Source organism: Apaloderma vittatum, unplaced genomic scaffold (assembly GCF_000703405.1).
Source record: "Apaloderma vittatum isolate BGI_N311 unplaced genomic scaffold, ASM70340v1 scaffold23383, whole genome shotgun sequence".
NCBI classification, from domain to species: domain Eukaryota; kingdom Metazoa; phylum Chordata; class Aves; order Trogoniformes; family Trogonidae; genus Apaloderma; species Apaloderma vittatum.
In genome coordinates this window covers 49,094-67,105 of record NW_009706738.1, presented here as the reverse complement: position 1 = coordinate 67,105, position 18,012 = coordinate 49,094, and the positions used below count along the sequence as shown (strand labels likewise).

Here is an 18,012-nt window from a genome sequence, read left to right as displayed (position 1 = left end):
CAGGAGCCACATGACGGGGAGCTGTTCTGGGACAGTAATGTCTTCCAGGTGCTGAGACAGGCATGATTTCCTCAAAAGACTTTCTTTTCACATGCCAATGCTCTTCTGCCAGCACAACAGCCAGAGACTCAGGCTGCCTTTGGGCACCCAGCAAGCTCCTGACATGGTTCGAATTAAGAGTCAGACTGGGCTGGAGGCTCTAACCCTGTCAGGGACAGCCCAGATTGCCAGAGCTGACATTGCTCCGTTCATCCAAGCCTTTGTAACAGTCTGAAAGGAGCTCAAAATCCCCCCCCTCCTTACATTTTACACCTATTTACACTGTTCACAATCAGTCTTTTTTGGGCGTATACTTCCACAATACTGCGTGTCTGTACAACCACTCTTCTCAGCAAATATTAACGTCTTAGCTATAAAATCAAAGTTTTCCTTATTTGTGCACAAACTGAGTGTATCCATAACCTCACAAGCTTCTGCACAGCCAGAAGCTGCCCAAATCCTCCACTCGCATCACGAGGACAGTGGGGGCTGATTTGAGAGCCAGGTTTAGGGCTGTTACCTTTAAGTTTTCATTACGTCACTCACCATTCACCTGCCAAAGGAAAACTCATGAGCGCGCAGAGACGGGAGTTCAATAGCACCTTCCTTAGGTGAATTATTGTGGTAACAGGAGACTACAGTGGGAAAGTAGGATCTAAAAACAGGGTGTAAAATGCATCCTAGCATTAGAGCTGATGGAGCTTTTGGGCAGCTCACCAGGCCCCGATGTCCTTCTTGTTGCAGCAGTGAAGCAAGTCTGTCCTCGGGGTGTGAGATTTTCCATCCGTCCAGCCTACTTAGATGGATGCACTAGCAAAGGATGAGGAGCATTACCTTGCAGCTTGGTATAGGACAGCAAAATGTATTTTTCTAAGCTTTGTGATAAAGGATGATCAATACTTTAAAGCCCTTCATGGCTTTATATTGAAACCAAAATTTTTAATTTGTAAATTTTTTGTAATTATTAGTTTGCTTTTGTCATTCAAAGCCAGGTTATGCAGAACCTACCAGCTTCCTACAGGCCGGCACCAGGTCAGAGAACTTCAGTCCAAAAATATACTGGTCCTGCCCCGTCTGCAAGAGCCATGGGCAGGGAGTGGTGCTTCACCTCCTGCCTGGACAACTCCACCTGACCTGCAAGGAACAGCGTAAGAAGCTGCCCACCACCAGTTGTGCCTAAAATGCCTGGATTCTGGAATTGCAGAGCTCACTGGAGCGATACACACCTTCATCTCCCGCATGAAGAGAGACCTGGCAAGCCCTTGCTGAGCACAGCATCCCTGCAAGTCACGACCTGCAGCACAGAAGCAGCCCCACTGGTGCGTGGGGCTCTGAGCCCTGAGGACCCTGTGCAGACTTACCTCAGTGCAGCAGCTCGCAGGCAGGGCACGCCGCTCCCTTTGTCACCTGGCTCGTTCTGGAGCTCCCTGAAGTGAGATACCAGCTGGTCCTGCTCTCCCTTCAGTCTGCGCTGCCCGGACGGGGTGTCCTTGAGCGTATCAAACTCTTCTGCATCTCTGGACAGACGTGGTGAGGAGCAGGGCAGGGTATCAGATCACAGCACTGCTTCTGGGAACAACCTTGGCTTTGGGATAGCAGGAGACCCAGCACAGCTGCGGTGGATTCACTTTACTGCTGGCCTCTCCCTGCCTCCCCCGGCTTCCCTGGCAGCAGGTCTGTAAGCGTGCTGTGGATCTACAGTCTCCACATCAACTATTTATAGAGGGAAATTCACAGCTTTGAGAAATCCTTCCCCCCTGCTCCAATGCCCACAGACCCAGAAACCGTGGGGCTGCCTGGCTCTGTTCACTGCTCCTGGCAGCACGGGGCAGGACTCGTGGCCCAGCCTGGCTGCGGCGGCATCATCTCCTGGCCCTGCAGCCGTCCCCAGCCTAGGCCAGGCAGAGAGGTCAGGCTCCCCCAGCCCACCCATGTGCCGTGCTGCCTGACCCAAGAATCTTCAGCGTCTCCTGGCAGAGGATGAAGGCAGCACGGTGCTGGGGACCACAGAACTTCTTCCGTTTGTGGAGAGCAACCACGACTGCATCCTCCTCCCTGTACCCCCACTTGCCCCACTGAGGTGGGACCCCCAGCACCCACGTGACACAGGAGCGCAAATGGCCACGCTCAGTAAAAATCAATCCCTTTTTCTACCCGTGAGGCTGCATGCCGCAGCCTTGCAGCGGCGTTGGGCATGACCTACCCTTCCCCTCGCTGGGGCCCCGGTGCTGCAGAGCTCAGGTTTCCTCCTGGAGACTGCAGAGCCCCAGCCCTGAAGCCGAGGGTTCAAGGCTGCATCAGCAGAGCTCGGCCGCAGACCCAGGCCACCACAGCAAGGTCAGGGCCTCCCAGAGCTCTTCTCCCCTTGCCTGTGCCCCTTCTCCTCCTCTCACCTGCCTTCCCTGCACTAAAAATAACAGGGCAGAGGCTGCCCCAGGCTGGGGGCTGGGGCAGCACCCAGGGGTTAAGTGATTTGTAGCAGCTAAAAGGCCAGCAAGAAAACCACAGGGACAGAAAGAAGGGACTAAAAGATCAACCTTACATAGATCAGAGTGGGGAGAAGCAGACTACATCTGGTAAAGGAACAGTGGGCAGGAGAAAAGATGGACTAGAGAGGCCAGGAGCCAGCTTTATGTCTGGGAAGATCTGTGCAACAGTTTAAGAATTAAGTTGTTTTGCTAATTTAGGAACACTGGTTCCCACCTCGCACTGGTGGACAGCAGCGATCAAAAATACCTTCGGCAACCCCCTCCCTGCTTGCCCGCTGTGGGAAGGCAGGAGTGGAGCTGCGAGGAGCTGTGTGTCCCCTCTGCCACCAGCCCGCACAGCCACGGCCCAGCTCCGTGGTGAAGGGACCTTCCTTGAAACTGCAGGAGTGCCGCGATGTAGGAGTGGTCAGTGGAGAGTGGCACAAGGTTATCTGGAAGAAAAGCAGACCACGGAGGGGGCAGGAAGGAAAAGCCCCACGGTCCTGGCACAGCTCCCAGGTCCTGGTGCTCAGAAGTACGGAGTTTCCACTTTGGAGGCAAAAGAGGCGAAGAGATCCTGGGCAATCGCATCATTGTGCAACACAAGCATGACACACATGTTGTATATTAAAATTTATTGAATTATTGTGTAAGAATTCTCTTTATTAAAATCATTTGGACTCTAAACTGATTATTTACAGACAAAACCTCTTATATCACCAATAGATTCCTACATCTCAGACCAGTATCTACAAACAGTTATTACACTATGTAACAAAATTCAGACTTTTTTTCCCCCAAGCTTTTTATATTAATTATTAATTCCAATTTGAGAAAGACAGTACCTCAGGTGCTCTGAGCAGGACTCAAGGTGTGGCAGGGCACAAATGCAGGTCAGGCCATACCGTAACAGACAACAGAGACACCAAGTCACAAGGCTGGGAAAGGCAGAGTCACCAGGACAGAGGACTGGGAGAAAGACTATTAGAGCCAACGCACTGGGTGTTCTGGAAACCAAAAGAATCATCCCGACAAGAAAGGCACCAAAAAAGCAGCATCTCGCTGCAACCGGGGCACACCCTGAAAAAGAAACGGCATTCCACCAAGGCAGCAGCTTTGAAGAACTCTCTATTTTCATTAAAAAAAACCCATTAGCCATCATTTCTACAAAATTTTAAAAAAAGCTTCCAGGTATAGCTTAAATTTGCTACCAGACAGATGAAAGCAAAGAGCTCTCACATCTATGTCACTTGGGTGCCAGCTACTCTTAGTCATGCCCACAGGAGAGACATTCAACTAAACTAACAGGTATTTACCTTAATACTGATCAGTACTTGGCGTTTCATCCAGACCAAGGTGGAAGCAAGTTTCTGCCTCTGACCACAGTGCCAAATAAACCGTAGTGCCTGCCATTCACGAACATCACCTTTCTGAGCATGCGGTTAAAGCAGCGACATCCTCTTGCAGCACTTGGGTCTTGCAGGAGGGGAACAGTCACTGTGGCAGTGGACTCTCAGCTGGGGCCCACAGAACTTGCTACCTTTAAAAAAAACAACCAACCCCAAAAAATCACGGGAACGTCCAAAGAGGATTCTCTGTCCTTGAGAAGGAACACCTGTCTCCAGTGTCTGGCAAGCTGGTCATGGAATCAGGCAGAGACTAGAAGAAACTTGGAAGGATCGTGAGAAATAAATAAATAAGCCTTCCCCACAATAGGGAATTTCATAATAAAACCTGTTTTGTGCAAATTTTAATGCAACATAACCCAGTTGTAGGAACGTATTTCGCCACAGGAGAGGGGCATGGACGGAGAGAAGAGGGGCCATGCCTAAGCGCCCAAATTGATCCCAGCGAGGGGCCTTCAGTGCGTGTCCGCAGGGGAAGAGGATGCCGGTGTCGAGAACACCAAGGACAGACGTTGGGAAGAGATGGGCACTGCCAGCTTTCCACTCTCACTGCACCTGTGCTGGGCAGTGCCTCCCGTCCAGCTACGCAAGGACAAGCTCAGGATGTTAATAAATACATCAATCACCTACATTTAGCTCTATTTTTAAGTCATGATTATTGCTCTAATGAAAGCAGACTTCCACAGATACACTCAGAGAAAACAGATCTTTTCCAACATCCAGGAGCACTACTGAGAAGCAAAGAGGATGAGGAGCCCATGTACCCTATGGCTGAAGGCAGCCACATGGCCAGGGACACCCTGAATCCTGTGGCTATGATTCCAGGAGAGCCACCAACTCCTCCTCCCTTTGCCAATGTGAGATGGATTCAGAATTAACCCCCAAGCCACCCTGTTCTGGGAAAGCACGGAGATAATTCTGCAGAAACAAGATCACACATTAACAGTCTGCCAGAGCTGTAAATCCAGCAGAGAGCTCCTGGAAGATGCTCAGCAAGTTGGAGAGACCACAAATCACACCTTGCTGCCCGGGGCACAGAGCCCATCTGTCACACACAAAGGGACAATGCTGCTCTGCCACAATACTTGCACCTGCCTCAAATCAACCTGCACCCACCTCAAACCAAGGAATCACCTCCTGCAGTTCCTACGGGAATGGCCTTTACTAATGTGCACGGTATCTGCTTTTCCCCTATCTAGCAGCCTTTTCCTCCAGCCAGCTTTTTTTGTGGGGCTGATTTAATCAGATTTGGTAGAGACAGAGGATTCACAGATGCCAAGTTCCCATAAGTTTTATGGAAATGGGTGGTCAGGCAGGAGCGAGGTCCAACCTGATGCCCAACTGGGGGAAGAGAGGCAAACTCTGCCTCCTGTTCCTCCCTTTCTTCCTGCCAGCAGCCAGCCAGCTCACCCACTGCTCCATACAGCGGGACAGGAGCAGGAGGTGGCACAGGGGCGTTGGCCATACTCTCGGCATGCAGGGTACCTGGGAATAATGCTGAGAGAGGGGTCAGAGGAGAGCTGGCCCTGCAGGAAGATAGACCAGCATTAGGTTGTTGTGACACTGCTCAGAGAATAGTTTTGCAACTGTGCGTCACTCGCGCAACGCCACAGGGCTGACCTGATCGGCCTGGAATTAGTGCTACATGCAATGTAAAGAGAGGTAGGGACACGATCCTGCCCCGTTTCAGCTCTGGTCCCTCCTGACCCACACAGTCACCACCTCCAGGAAGGACAGAGGAGTCAGATGTGTCTGCCTGCCCCAGGCACACAGGACATCAGTGTGGAATTAGCAGCAGGGGGTGAGAACGGAGTAGGGCACCCTTATGAATGGGAATTCACTCCCAGAAGGGCAGAGCGCAGGAACTGAGGAGGGAGCAGCGAGGAGCTGCCCAGCGACAGCTGGGCACTGACTGTGCTTGTGGCTGCCCCTTCCTCGCACGCATCACTCCCGTTTGCAGGACATCCGATGCTCCTCGGGAACAACGCAGTTGTGCTTCGTGGCTTCCTCGAGTTCACAGCTCACCGAGTATCCCTTCTATGTGCCACAACAGGAGAGTGTGGGGAGTGAAACTGGGAGTAAGGTGTGAGGCAAGCCTAACAGAAGAGCACACAGCTAAGCCTTGAACTGAGCTGTGGGGAAGAGCAAATTGCTCTTTTAACAAGGGAGACATCTACAAGTTATCCCTGCGGACAAAGCAGTGGAGAAAACTGCTCCAGTGCTGACAGACGTTCGTCAGTAGAAGTGCACAGAGATACTTCTCCAGGAAAAGCTTCGTCTCAAAGCCACAAAATTAAACATTCTCCTTTAGCATTTAAATACATTAACTTTCTGAGGGTATTTACAAGTCCAGTTCAGAGCAGCAGAACAGCCAGACACCGGAGGAGGGGGGAGTGGCACAAGGCATTTATTGTGCTTTTCCAAAGAGCAGGGCAATCTCTGACCACAAGGAACCAGGAGGACGGGTCCCAAGCTGGGTCAGCGGAGTCTGGGGTGGGCCAGGCAGTGACTCTCACGTGCTGAATTTGTCCTGAGGGAAAGGGTGAGGAGGGGGTGCCATCCATTTACAGCGGGCCCCTAGGCAAGCGTGCGTGCTGGTGAGTACCTGACATCTAAGCAGGTGTCGTGCACGAGCCGTCAGAGACCAGAACACTGGGGAGCAAGAGACCTTTGCCACCGGACACTCTCCTTTCTACATCCAACAGCTGGAACCAGTGGGAACACTGCTGCAAGGAAGTTTCTCTGGTGGGATGCTGCAGGGACAGAGGTTAGAACAGCTGTCAGCCTGGGGAAAGTTTCCTGCGTCCCCGCTGAAGTGAGCGGCTGCAGCAGGGGAGTCTCCCAGTGCTGGTAATGGGATCCAGGCAAGGCCAAGGACTGCACAGACATGGTGATCGGTGTTGTCACCCAGCTCTTCAACAATGTTGCTTGGAAACTTGGCACAGTCACCTAACAGCTGTCTGGCTCTCCTTGACAGTCTGCCAGAGGAAAACCAAAAGTTTGTGTTTTTTTGTTTGTTTTGCTTTTAGAAAGAAAAACAACCAAACTATAAAAAAATATCCTCTAAGATGCAAGGACGCTTGTACTTCGTACTGCCTTGGCCATCCCTGTTCATGTCACCCACGCACGTTCCTTGGAGAGTCTGGTTCCAATGGCAGCAGGACACCCTGTGTAGAGCTAGGACGAGCACTGTCCCCATTCAGCCAGGGGAGAGCAGTCTGTCTGCGCCTGTCACAAATCCGTGACTTTATTCTCCACAGCTGCTGCAATCTGTTGTAGCCTATATCCGAGCTGCATCTTCTGTGCCGTTGGGTCTTCTTCCAAGGCAGTAATGATCTGCAACAAGACAGAGCTCACTGGCAGCCTTCCCCCGGCACGTGACGCTGTCAGCCAGCTCAACTCTGTGCCCAGTGGAGAGCCCCAAGCTGGAATCCAGCATGCTCAAAGGCCAGAGTGGGTATGCAGTAATTCAAATCTCAAATTAACTACAAAATAAGTATTTTCGATTTGTCTTGGTAACTTACAAACTTTATAGTGCAAAAAGAATGCTGAACTTCTCGCCTGAAAATGGTATCATTAGTACATGAATCTGAACTGCATTTCATTTTTAAGTACAGTATTTGGATACTGGAGTGAAAAAAAAAAGTATATGAAATCCCAACAGTGTCCAAGTTAGAGATAAGTCCTTTTCTGTGATTTCCTCCCTCCCTTTTTGATAAGAGTAAAGTAAACTTCTGACACAGAAGTTACTCATGTGAATGAAACAATACACAGTGTTGTAATAGTCTGGCTGTTCTTAATTATTAATTTGTGGAGTTTCTTTGATTGGATGATAAAAGAAGAAGGGCACGTTCATGCCTGCTGGAAACACACACTCACCTGGTCATAGTATTTATTGATGTATTTGTACAGTTCATGTAGAGCCACCAGGGAATTGAGGTCACCTGAGTAATTCTGAATATAAGAGAGGAAGTTACACAAAGCCATGAGATACCTAACAGTTGTTCTTCTAAATACTGTGTTCTCACAACTCATTAGGAAACGTGCCTGTTTCACAGAGCAACAGGAAAGAGAATTCACCAGTAATTCCTAGCAAAGGAAAAAACACATGTACTCCTTGCCCTGAGCACCTGACTACACTTTTCTCATCAGCGCTTGCTGGGCAGACCCTCATCCTCCTCTTGGTGCCACAAATCAGAGCAGCCACTGGGAATGCTCAGTGTGTCCAAGCAGAACTGCACGCTCAGCTGAAATATCCCATCTTTGCATTGCTAACTTTCTCCTGGATGCATAGGTGAGGGGCCAGGGTGACTTCTGAAATAAAGTTATTTACCCGTGATAGCTCGGCCAGGGCAGAGTTCATCTCCTGGTCACTGGCAGAGATGGTCTGACGAATGTCCGCATAATACCTACACAGTGGAACACAGGCGATTAGCATTTTGGTCCTCCTAGTCTCCTTCTTACTGCTTAAACTACGACTCCTCGCACTCATTGCTTACCTTTCCACCATCTGCTTGTAGCGAGGAATGTCCCGGGCGTACAGGAGCTTATTGATTGGAGAGTCCTTCAACGTCCAAAATCAGAATTGATTACAAAAAAACCCTTCATCATGCTGTGGACTAACCTCATCAGGTAACACCTTCACCACTCTCTTCTGTCATTCATTCAGGATTGGGAATTTTGGTCCTCTGCATGGAGAGACCCTTTCAATATCAGGCTCCCTTCTAGTCCTGCATTCTGAGGAACCATGAGATGTCTTGGTGAACGGACCTCTGCGATCCCTACTCCAGCCTTCCACTTGGAGCTGCGTGATCATCAGTAGGAGATCGCATTGGCTATGGCTTTGCTAGCTGATGCCTGAAATACTCCAGAGATCCATCCACCCCATTTCTGGTCACCTGTGCAGGATTGCCCTGCCCTCAGCACAGCGCGAGTAGTGCTGGTAAAAAGTTTTTCTAATGGCCAACCTGAATGTCCCAAGATGCATCCTGTGACCTCCACTGTCTGCTACAGCCAACTAGTTTAGCTCTGTCTCTCAAGTAGCTGTAAGCCGTAAATAAAGAGCAGCCCCCAAGAACAACTTCTGTATGCTAAACAAAATCAGCTCCCTCCCTCCTGTCTTCCCAGGAGTCCCCATCACTCTCCAGTGGCACATGGGAGCAAGGACCTGCTGTCTCAGTGGTGCTACATAAACGTTATTGCCTTCCTGGGGCATCACCGCTCAAATACCCGTGCTGAACGCACTCCCCTCTCCCTCTGCACTTACCCGCCCTAACTTGTGGTCAGCTATCGTACAGGAGTCCATGAAGGTCTGTGCAATGACCAGGAGCACAGCATCTACATTATCAGACGTCTGCACATCAAAAACAAACTGAGGATTCTTGATGATGTTGATCCAGAACCGCAGGGGCAGGCTGCAGAGCAGACAGAAGCACAACAGGGTATCAAGCAAAGGTAGCAGCTATGGTGCTGAAAGATGTTCTTTGCACGTTACTGCATCTCCCAGCTCTTCACACTAGGCTTTGCTGTCTTGCACTCCCACTTTGCTCCTCCTCTGTAGGCAATGGTGGCTGTCACGTTGCAAACGATCAGCTCTACGCTTGGCAGTGCCTCCTCCCAGGCCCACCAGAACACCATTGTGGCGGGCTGAAAGGCACGGACTCAGCTCTTGAGAGAAGCTAAGACAAAGTTTACTAGCAAGAAGCTGGATTTATGGGTTACAAACAGGAGACCAGACTAGGCAGCCAGAACTGTTATTCACTCATGTGCTCCTTCAATCACTCTCTTATCACACAGGGAGAACAGACTTTCCCAGGTCTGTTTTGATCATACTCTCCTATTCACTCCAATGCACATCTTGTGTACAAGAAACGTCTTATCTGTCCATTCTCACGAGCAAACTCCCAACATGAGCTATACTTGGCTGGTCACAGTCTCTTTTGATTATTAGCAAGCACGAGTTATGTACTTGTTTAGAAAAGAGCTCAAGGACGAAAGTCTTAATTCTGCAACGCAGTGCTGCCAGCACCACCAGCTGTGAAATGCAGGGTATCCACACACCATACCTGTTTGTCTTCCAGATATGGATGGTCTCAGGGTCTGCGATGCCGTAGTGTATGGCCTGCTCATCCAACAGGTCAAAGAAGTATTTGACTGCCAGAGGGACAGGGCGGTTGGTACTGAGGATCACCTGGAACAAGTCATCCACAAACTTCTGCAGAGTGCCCTGGGGAGAACCAAGTAGGACAAAGTCAACACAGGCAGAGGAGAGTGGAGAGGCCAGGCCTCAAGCAGATGAGAGGTGCCCCTCTTCCGCTCAGCAACCTCCCCTCACTGGTCCAAAGCCACCCACCCTCCACTGCACAAATACAGGCTGGGCCATGAGTGGATTTAGAGCAGCCCTGTGGAGAAGGACTTGTGGGTGTTGGTGGAAGAAAACCTGGTCATACACTAGCATTGTGGACTGCATCATCCAGGGAGACCTTCTAGTGGCTTTCCAGTGCCTGAAAGGGATCTGCAGGAAGGCTGAGGAAGGACTCTTATCAGGGAGCATATTGATAGAATGAGGGGTAATGGGTTTAAACTGAAGAAGAGCAGATTTGGATTAGCTATAGCAAGAACTTTTTTTTCCTGTGAGGGCAGCAAAACACTGGAACAGGTTGCCCAGAGAAGTAGATGCCACCTTCCTGCAAGTTTTCAAGGCCAGGCTGGACACGGCTTTGAGCAACCTGGTCTAGTGGGAGGTGTTCCTGCCCATGGCAGGGAGGTTAGAACCAGATGAGCTTTAACATACCTTCCAACCCAAACCGTTCTATGATTCTTCTCACCTTCATTGAGAGCAGACGTGTCAGATAGATCTCTGGGATTGCCTTGGCTCGCTCCCGATCTCTTAAGCTCCCACGACGATGCTTGGGAAGCTCTGGTTCTTCTGTTGGTTTTACCAGGTGCCAAAGTTTGATTCCACCTTCATCTGCATCCTCCAGCATCGGTGTTTCTAAAACAAGCAATTGTTTACAGATGAGAGTCAGTTCTCTCACAGTAGAACTTGGCCAAGTGAGCCCCAAAGAAGCACAATTTCACAGTATGATAGAAACACAAATGGGAAGGAACCTCTGGAGGGCTCTGTCCAGCCTTCTGCACACAGTACAACTTTTACACCCTTTTGCTTTTCTCTTATCTCACCTGCCCAAGCTTTCAATTCCTTGACAATCCCATGAGGATCCAAATCATGTATCAGCCTTCTATAGCAGCATAAAGCTGGGGCTACAGCCACACATTTGTCCCAGTAACTGGCAACGGCTATAAAGTCATTTCACGACAATAGGACAAACTCACTTTCTCCTGGGATGTAATCCTGATTCTCCCTATGGATATGCTTGGTTAGGCGTGGGACCAGTGCTACTGTTGCTCCATCAGGCACCTGCACACAGGCAAAAAACCAACATTCAAAGCAAATGGCACATTTCTCATCAGCACAACAGGCAAGTACTTGTAGAACAAAACAAGCCATACTATTACTAGAAACAGTGACAGAAAGAGGCATTTTGAGTCATCATCACTGCCTTTCTTGACGGTAGGAGAATCTTATGCTAATTAAAAAAACTGATGCGCAAAGTACAATGAAGATGACAGTACTCAGGGACTGTGGTCGTTCACATCTAGAACATGTTGCGGCAAAGTAAGCCATATTGGTGCAAGATGTTACACACTGGAGCAAGGCTGTTAAAGAAACCACCCTTTTTCCATTCCTAGAAAGCTACCTCACAGCCCAATGTAACTGATTTGGACCAACTGATCCAGCAGCATCACCTTCATTGCAACAACCACTGGGCACGAACTTGTGCATCTCCTTCCAAGCTCCACACCTGCCCATGTCTCAGGTATAGGTTAAGGAGGGGGCTATGATTCTTGAAGTCCGAGTGCAGCCCTCAGGACTGACTTAATCTGAACACCCTGCTGCAAGAAAGCTCCAACCTTTTGACAGTAATCCACCAAAAGCCAGCCACATAAGAACCTAACAGTGTGTCAAAGGTGAGAGGAGACACAAGGCAATGGTAGACCAAGTTCTGACCTTGTAATGCTGAAGAGTGTTCAGGCGTTTCCAAGTTCCTTGAACAACAGATGTCACATCCTCATCGGACAGTATCAGATGACCTGCCAGCCCTGATCTCCACTCTACAGACATTAAAATACAGAAAATGAAAAGATAAATTGTTAATCTGAGGCATCTCTGAAGTCCACTCTGCTTCAATCTGGTTGACCTCATTATACACCCACTGATCCTCATTTACTCATTTACGCATGCTGTCTCACAGACAACATAACCTGAGCAAGAGCCTCAGCAAGCCCGAGTCCTGCAGTCACAGGACAGTGTCTCTGAGCACTGTGACAGCCTCATGGCCTCCCAGGTTCCACTTGCCAAGTTCATATAAATTCTGTCAGACTGTGACTCTTTAAGCAGCTGATTCAAACCACAGATATGCACCCATAGTCCTTATTAGCTACTATTCCTCCAGTATCTGCTTATCTAGAAATGTCACCACTATTCAGCAACAGCCGAAGAACGAAGAAGATGGAAAACTGAGTGTTTTCCTTCACAACATAAGTCCTACCTTTCATTAACCACTCTGGGCAAAATCCTCCCTGACATACCTTATTGAGATGCTGCCACTGACTTCACTGGAGGGAGGAGCCAGTCTATGACTGGCATCTCTGTGCTGCACTCAAATTGTCCTCCCCTCCTGCAAGTTCTCCATGCTTTATTTTCTCTCCTGTGTTGCTTTGCCCACACCATTACCGTAGTCCAAGTCTGGCAAAGAACAGCATGAAATGAAACGGGCTGGACCCAACTGCTTCTTTCCCACCCCTGGCTTTTGCTGTTGGCCTCTTTCCTGCATCATGCCCTCTTGGGTCCAGCCAAAGTGCAGGATCCTTGGTCAGAGACTGCACGCTCAGCAAAGAATGACAAGCATCATGCATGCCAGGGTGCTGTGCACCAATAGCAAATGACCACTCTTCCGCTTCCTCGCTGAGTTTTGGCACCAGGGAGTTCTGCTCACCGAGGTCCAGGGTGTCCGGGTCTGGTCGGTGACAGTACGGTGTCCCTTTATAGATCTGATCTAGGATTTTCTCCTTCACCTGTGTTATGGTGTCACAGTCTAGCACTTTTGCAGAAATCCCTTGGGAGTCCTCTGCCCCTCCTGCGGCAACTCCTGCTTGTGTCAAAGCGTTTAAGGTCTGGGGAAGAAAAGAAAAGGTCACAGTTGCTCAGCTGATAAGACTGCATCCAACACATTTACGCCTCTCTAGCTTTAAGACAAGTTAACAGCTGGTCCTTTCACTGGAAGAGTTTCGGCAAAGAAAACATCACAGATGTTAAACACTGTGTTCTCAGCCTCGTGTAAAGAGCTGGAAACCTGTTCAAATAGCTTTGGGGAAGGTCTTCCATGTTCCATTAGCAGTTTCATTCCCTTATTTCTAGTACACCAGATTGCTGTGGTGATGGCTCCTGTCAGCCTAGGGCAGAAGCGCCTGATTTAGCAGAGCTCTTGCTCTTCTGTAGAGTTGCTCTGCTGGGGTAAACCTGGCTCCCAGGAGACAGTGGCAGGATGCTGCACTTCTGCCTCGGTAACAGGAGCAGAGACGTTCAGCCCTGTCACACCAGAGAGCCCAGAGGCAACAGAAGATTTGGTGCTTACCAGAGTCCGGTACTCCAGGTCCTCTCTCAAAAGGCGGTTGTCATTCAGGGTATATTTGGCTTTCCCTGTCACCCAGTCAACTGGCCCTTTGTCCACCTGGTGCTTGATTCCTCGAAACAGCATGTAAAGGGGCTCCCCAACAGAATCCTGGCACAGACAGGAAGGAGTTTCACCTTAGAGAAATTCAGCTTGTTCCTCCCAGCAGAGCCCAACAGCTTGGAAACATGGGCACGCAAGCAGAGGAGGATACAGCAGCTAAGCCACAGCAGGCAAAGGCAGAGCCTCTGCTGACAGCTCCCACCAACTCTTCAGGAAAGGAATTAGATTGGAATGTCCTCTCCATGCATAGACCAGCCTATGGCCAACATGTCTCAAGATAAAGCAGCTACTCCGAGCCCTCCATGATCTGGAGAGACATCCTGGAAACAATGAGCGGCATTAATGCTGATTTAAGCATCCCTGTCCCCAGTGAAGAGCCCAGCTCTCTCACTCTGAAATACAAGAGGACTCTGGCATGGTTTCAGCTATGAGCAAGTCACAGAGCAAAGCTGTGGCTCTTTCCCCCCCTCTTTTGGTCCCTCTACACCACGAAGGGACAAAGAGCTCACCCTCACAAATGCGTACAGGCAGATGGACATCCAGTTGGTTAACAGCTTCTCTACCACTGTTTCTGTCCTGGAAGAGAGCATGGTGTTTGTCACAGGAATATGGTGTAGAGCAGGGAGGGATGTGAAGGTAAAGATCGCTCCTTTTGAGAAAAGAGCACACTAAAAGATGATACAGAATCAAGTGGAAAAGAAAAAAACAAAACCCCAAACCCACAACAACAAAACGACTTTACAGACCAGTAAGGTTAACACTTTTGATACCACTTATTTGAGGCACTTTTCAGCCTGAAGGAGGCACCAAATTGCAGAAGTGGAGACAAGCAAACAGAGCACAGGGGAAAGCCTCTGGTGGGTCTCAGACAAGGGAAATTTGTTCAGATCAGAAGGATGGACCAGACAGAAGGCTACTGGGGATCAAAATAAAGGAGATAGTTTAGATTCCAAACACAGCACGGATGTGAACCCAGGGACCTCTAAAAGCAAGGTGAGGTTAGCAGATTTGGCGGAGCCCTAGTATCTGGCACAAGGAGAGCATTAATGTACACCAGCTTCAAAAGAAGAGGAATTTGAGGTGGACAAGTTCAGTTTTCTACTCCTGTCACACTTTTCCTACTATATTCCCTGACAACTGCTCACCAGAGAGAGGGGTATTGTTGTTACTGCCTCCTCCACTTTGATGGATCTTGTCTGGACACATGCTGGTCAAAGAGCTGCAGCCCATGCCATGACATTACCCAACTCACAGGAGTTTCAGGGTTTCCCAGCTGGGCGGAAAGGCTCTGTCCCCTCGGGCAGTGAGCGGTGGGACCATGGCTGCCTCACTCACCTCCGCAGCATCAGCTTCGGGTTCTTGGCCACATACTGCTCCACAAGGTCATTCAAGAGTGTTTTGAGGATGTCAGTGAAGTACTCCAGCTTTCCATGCAGCGACACAGTGAGCAATGATGCCACATAGGCCCGGTCTCTGGGAGAGAAAGTACGCTGGATTTCCAGGGTGTGGATGAACTGGTGGGGAGAGAGAGAAGCCAACGTGTGAATCTGCTGAAAACATGGAAGTCAAAGCTACTGGCTCTTGGAAGAAGTGGTGCTGCAGAGAGCTACTCCGGAATGAACTTTAGTAGCCACTGCCTGCTTCCTGCCACCAGCTGCTAGTGATGTGGCTCAAACCCACAGCCGGCTGCAACCAGAGAAGGGGACATACCTTGGTGAGGAAAAGCTTGCTGTTGAGCAGGTTGGAGAGCTGGACCAAACCCTGCTCCACAGTCTGCCGACGGCACTCAGGGATGTCCAGGTCCCTTTGCAGTGGTGATTCACGGTGTCCCGGGAAGAAAATGCGCTCTGCATAGGACTTGTAGTCCAAGAAGGGAATTCCTGTGCCCACAAGGTCACTTGTGAGGTCCATCATCTCAGTCATCAGGTCTGAGGGAAAGGAAATGCCCATGAGGTTGACAAATGATTGTGCAACTGATGGTGCAGAGCATGAGGCGAGCACAGGAACTAGGGCCAGCAGGATGGAACCGAGGAAGAGGAAGGATGTTTCCTATCAGGAAGGGGCACATTGGGGACCCACTGCTAGAGCCTTTAAAATTAGACTAGGCACTGGGAGAAACTGCATGAGGAAGCTTCCACCCTTGGGCAGGAACCAAAAGGTAAATTTGGTGATTATTCTCATTTACAGCTGGGGGCTGGCTTCCAGTTTTATAAAGAGGAAGACACTACTCAGCACAGGTCTGTGGTTACAGGCATCACCTACATTAGAGTATTAGGGCTCCCTTGCTCCTCACTGCTCCCCGTATTAGTTGGAGACTGCAGTTTGAGTCACCTACAGAGTTTCAGAGCCCTAGGGCTCCCACAAAAGGGCTCACTGTCGTAAGCAGCTGAAGTAAAGGTTTTTGGGCCCAGGGTGCAATTCAACTTGCTCTACACAAACACTGAGTTAGCTGTCCTTAAGATCTCTCCAAGTGTGCTTCATGACCTTTAGCTCCTCATCTGAATCTAGAGGATGAACTGGAGAATCAGAGGGGTCTGAATTAAAGACAAGGATTAGAAAAGGAAGAATTTGGCTATGTTTTAATGCACTGGCATAGGATAAAGTTATTGCCTGCTCTGAGCTACCCAAACAAGGAATGGAAAGAGATGTAGGGCTGAGAACGGTTCCTCAAGCTTCCCTGATGCTGCCAGAACCTAAGAGCTCAGTGTCTGACCTGTGAATTCCTTTTTGCATCTGTCCCGAACACTTGTTTCCAGATTCTCCAGCTGGATTTGAACTTTCTTGTAATCCCTCAGAGCCTGTTTGCTCTTCCTCCTGCAATAAGAAGCAGAATCATTTCCAGTGGCCCTAGCTCAGGGACTGTACTTGCCAACTGTTGTGTTGCTGCTAAAAACTCCAAGGCAATTGGTGTTGAGGTGATTTCTATTGAACATTATCTTTGCAGGACACCAAGCAGTGTTCTGTAAACTAATGTGGTCTCTTGGAGCACCCATTAGATCTGGGTTCCGAATGAACCACAGTGCAGGCTGTGAGCAGCAGGCACAACATGCCTCATACATCCAACAATAAGAGAGGCTCAGACTTTGGCACAAAATAAAGCCAGGACTGTGTTTGGGCCCAAGAGGTACATGCTTGGCCACATGCACCAAATAATGTTGTAGAAGAACTTAAAGACCTCATACAATGCCAGAGTTCCTTGCCTGTATATGAAGACGATGACCAGTACAATCAGTGCCACAAAGGATGCACCAACACCCAAACCAATCTGTGCCTCCAGCGGGAAGGTGAGCTGGCTTTCTGTGTCGTACTGCACTCGGCCCAGGAGGAAGTTCAGGTTTCCCATCTGTACCTGGAAGAAAGCACGTGCCACAACGTAAGCTCAGCACAGCAATGAAATGCAAAGCCTCAGAACGGGTAGGGGAGGCACGCAGCTCTCTAGCAAAGCTGTCCCACAGCGCAAGTCCTGAATCCAGCTATACCATTTTCCTTCAGGCAATGTTTGGCACTTGAGAGTGGAGTTAACAGGAGCAGCTCCTTGTCACTCCTGGTAGGCTCCCCTATCCACCACCAGGGCCTTCCGCCTTTCCTCCACTTCCCATCCTCCCCACTCCTTGCTTGTGCTTCAACAAACTACAGGATTTCTCACATTACTGCTGATTCCCTACCGTGAACTCTGGGAGCAGGTCTGTGCCCTCCCGCTTCGTGCGGTGCCGCGGAGCTGGCTGCTCGGAGGGAGGCTCACAGTAGAGATGATTCCTCGTTAGTGTCTTCACCACACAGATTCCTTCCCCAATCATAGCCATAACTTCATCCTTGGAAATAGCCAGATCTAGATTTTCCCCCTGGAAGAGATGTGGATCAGCACATCAAACTGGGGAAAACACAACTCGGTGTTTCCATGGCTCCAGAGAAGAGAGAGGAGACCAACACCACAGGGCGAAAGCAGCCTTTATAATTCTATGACTAGGCTCATATCTGAATTGGCTGCAGAAGTTTGTTTTGTAAGCTAAAAAATTCACTTGTATATGATTTAGATTATAGCTTTAGGACCCATACCATGCTGCATAAGTAGAGTTATAAATCGTTTGTCGTCTTAAGGCTCTTCAGCCACAGCAGAACTAAACTCAACTCTTCACTCTGTGTGTATACACATCCACACACAAAAAATGTGTATATATTAAAAAAGGCAGCCTCATGTCAGTTAACCTGTGCATTCAGGTGAGTCAATCAATGCCTTTCAAAGGTGGAACACATTTACACTATTGTTCTTATCTGCTACACAAATCTGCTTTAATTGCGGGG

The 18,012-nt window shown here is 49.4% G+C and overlaps 2 protein-coding genes across 3 annotated transcripts in view; both read right to left on the bottom strand.

Moving 5' to 3' along the window:
• LOC104271291 (SRSF protein kinase 3-like) overlaps window positions 1-2,235 on the bottom strand; it is a gene marked incomplete at its 3' end in the record, with an annotated part of 12,164 nt that extends 9,929 nt beyond the window's left edge. The window contains exons 1-3 of the mRNA XM_009865913.1: window positions 2,194-2,235; window positions 1,990-2,114; window positions 1,401-1,556 (exon numbers count right to left, since the gene is read on the bottom strand). Of these exons, the coding sequence (XP_009864215.1) occupies window positions 1,401-1,556; window positions 1,990-2,114; window positions 2,194-2,235 (323 nt within the window). The remainder of the gene's footprint in view (window positions 1-1,400; window positions 1,557-1,989; window positions 2,115-2,193) is intronic.
• A 4,689-nt stretch (window positions 2,236-6,924) lies between these two features.
• PLXNB1 (plexin B1) overlaps window positions 6,925-18,012 on the bottom strand; it is a 37,124-nt gene continuing 26,036 nt past the window's right edge. For both annotated transcript variants that reach the window (XM_009865912.1, XM_009865911.1), the window contains 17 exons: window positions 17,376-17,552; window positions 16,911-17,059; window positions 16,424-16,524; window positions 15,421-15,638; window positions 15,046-15,224; window positions 14,220-14,286; window positions 13,612-13,758; window positions 12,973-13,150; window positions 11,985-12,088; window positions 11,249-11,333; window positions 10,741-10,907; window positions 9,979-10,139; window positions 9,180-9,327; window positions 8,413-8,477; window positions 8,247-8,322; window positions 7,793-7,867; window positions 6,925-7,249 (listed from right to left, as the gene is read on the bottom strand). In XM_009865912.1, coding sequence (XP_009864214.1) covers window positions 7,145-7,249; window positions 7,793-7,867; window positions 8,247-8,322; window positions 8,413-8,477; window positions 9,180-9,327; window positions 9,979-10,139; window positions 10,741-10,907; window positions 11,249-11,333; window positions 11,985-12,088; window positions 12,973-13,150; window positions 13,612-13,758; window positions 14,220-14,286; window positions 15,046-15,224; window positions 15,421-15,638; window positions 16,424-16,524; window positions 16,911-17,059; window positions 17,376-17,552 — 2,202 coding nt within the window. In that variant the 3' untranslated portion in view covers window positions 6,925-7,144. The remainder of the gene's footprint in view (window positions 7,250-7,792; window positions 7,868-8,246; window positions 8,323-8,412; window positions 8,478-9,179; window positions 9,328-9,978; window positions 10,140-10,740; window positions 10,908-11,248; window positions 11,334-11,984; window positions 12,089-12,972; window positions 13,151-13,611; window positions 13,759-14,219; window positions 14,287-15,045; window positions 15,225-15,420; window positions 15,639-16,423; window positions 16,525-16,910; window positions 17,060-17,375; window positions 17,553-18,012) is intronic.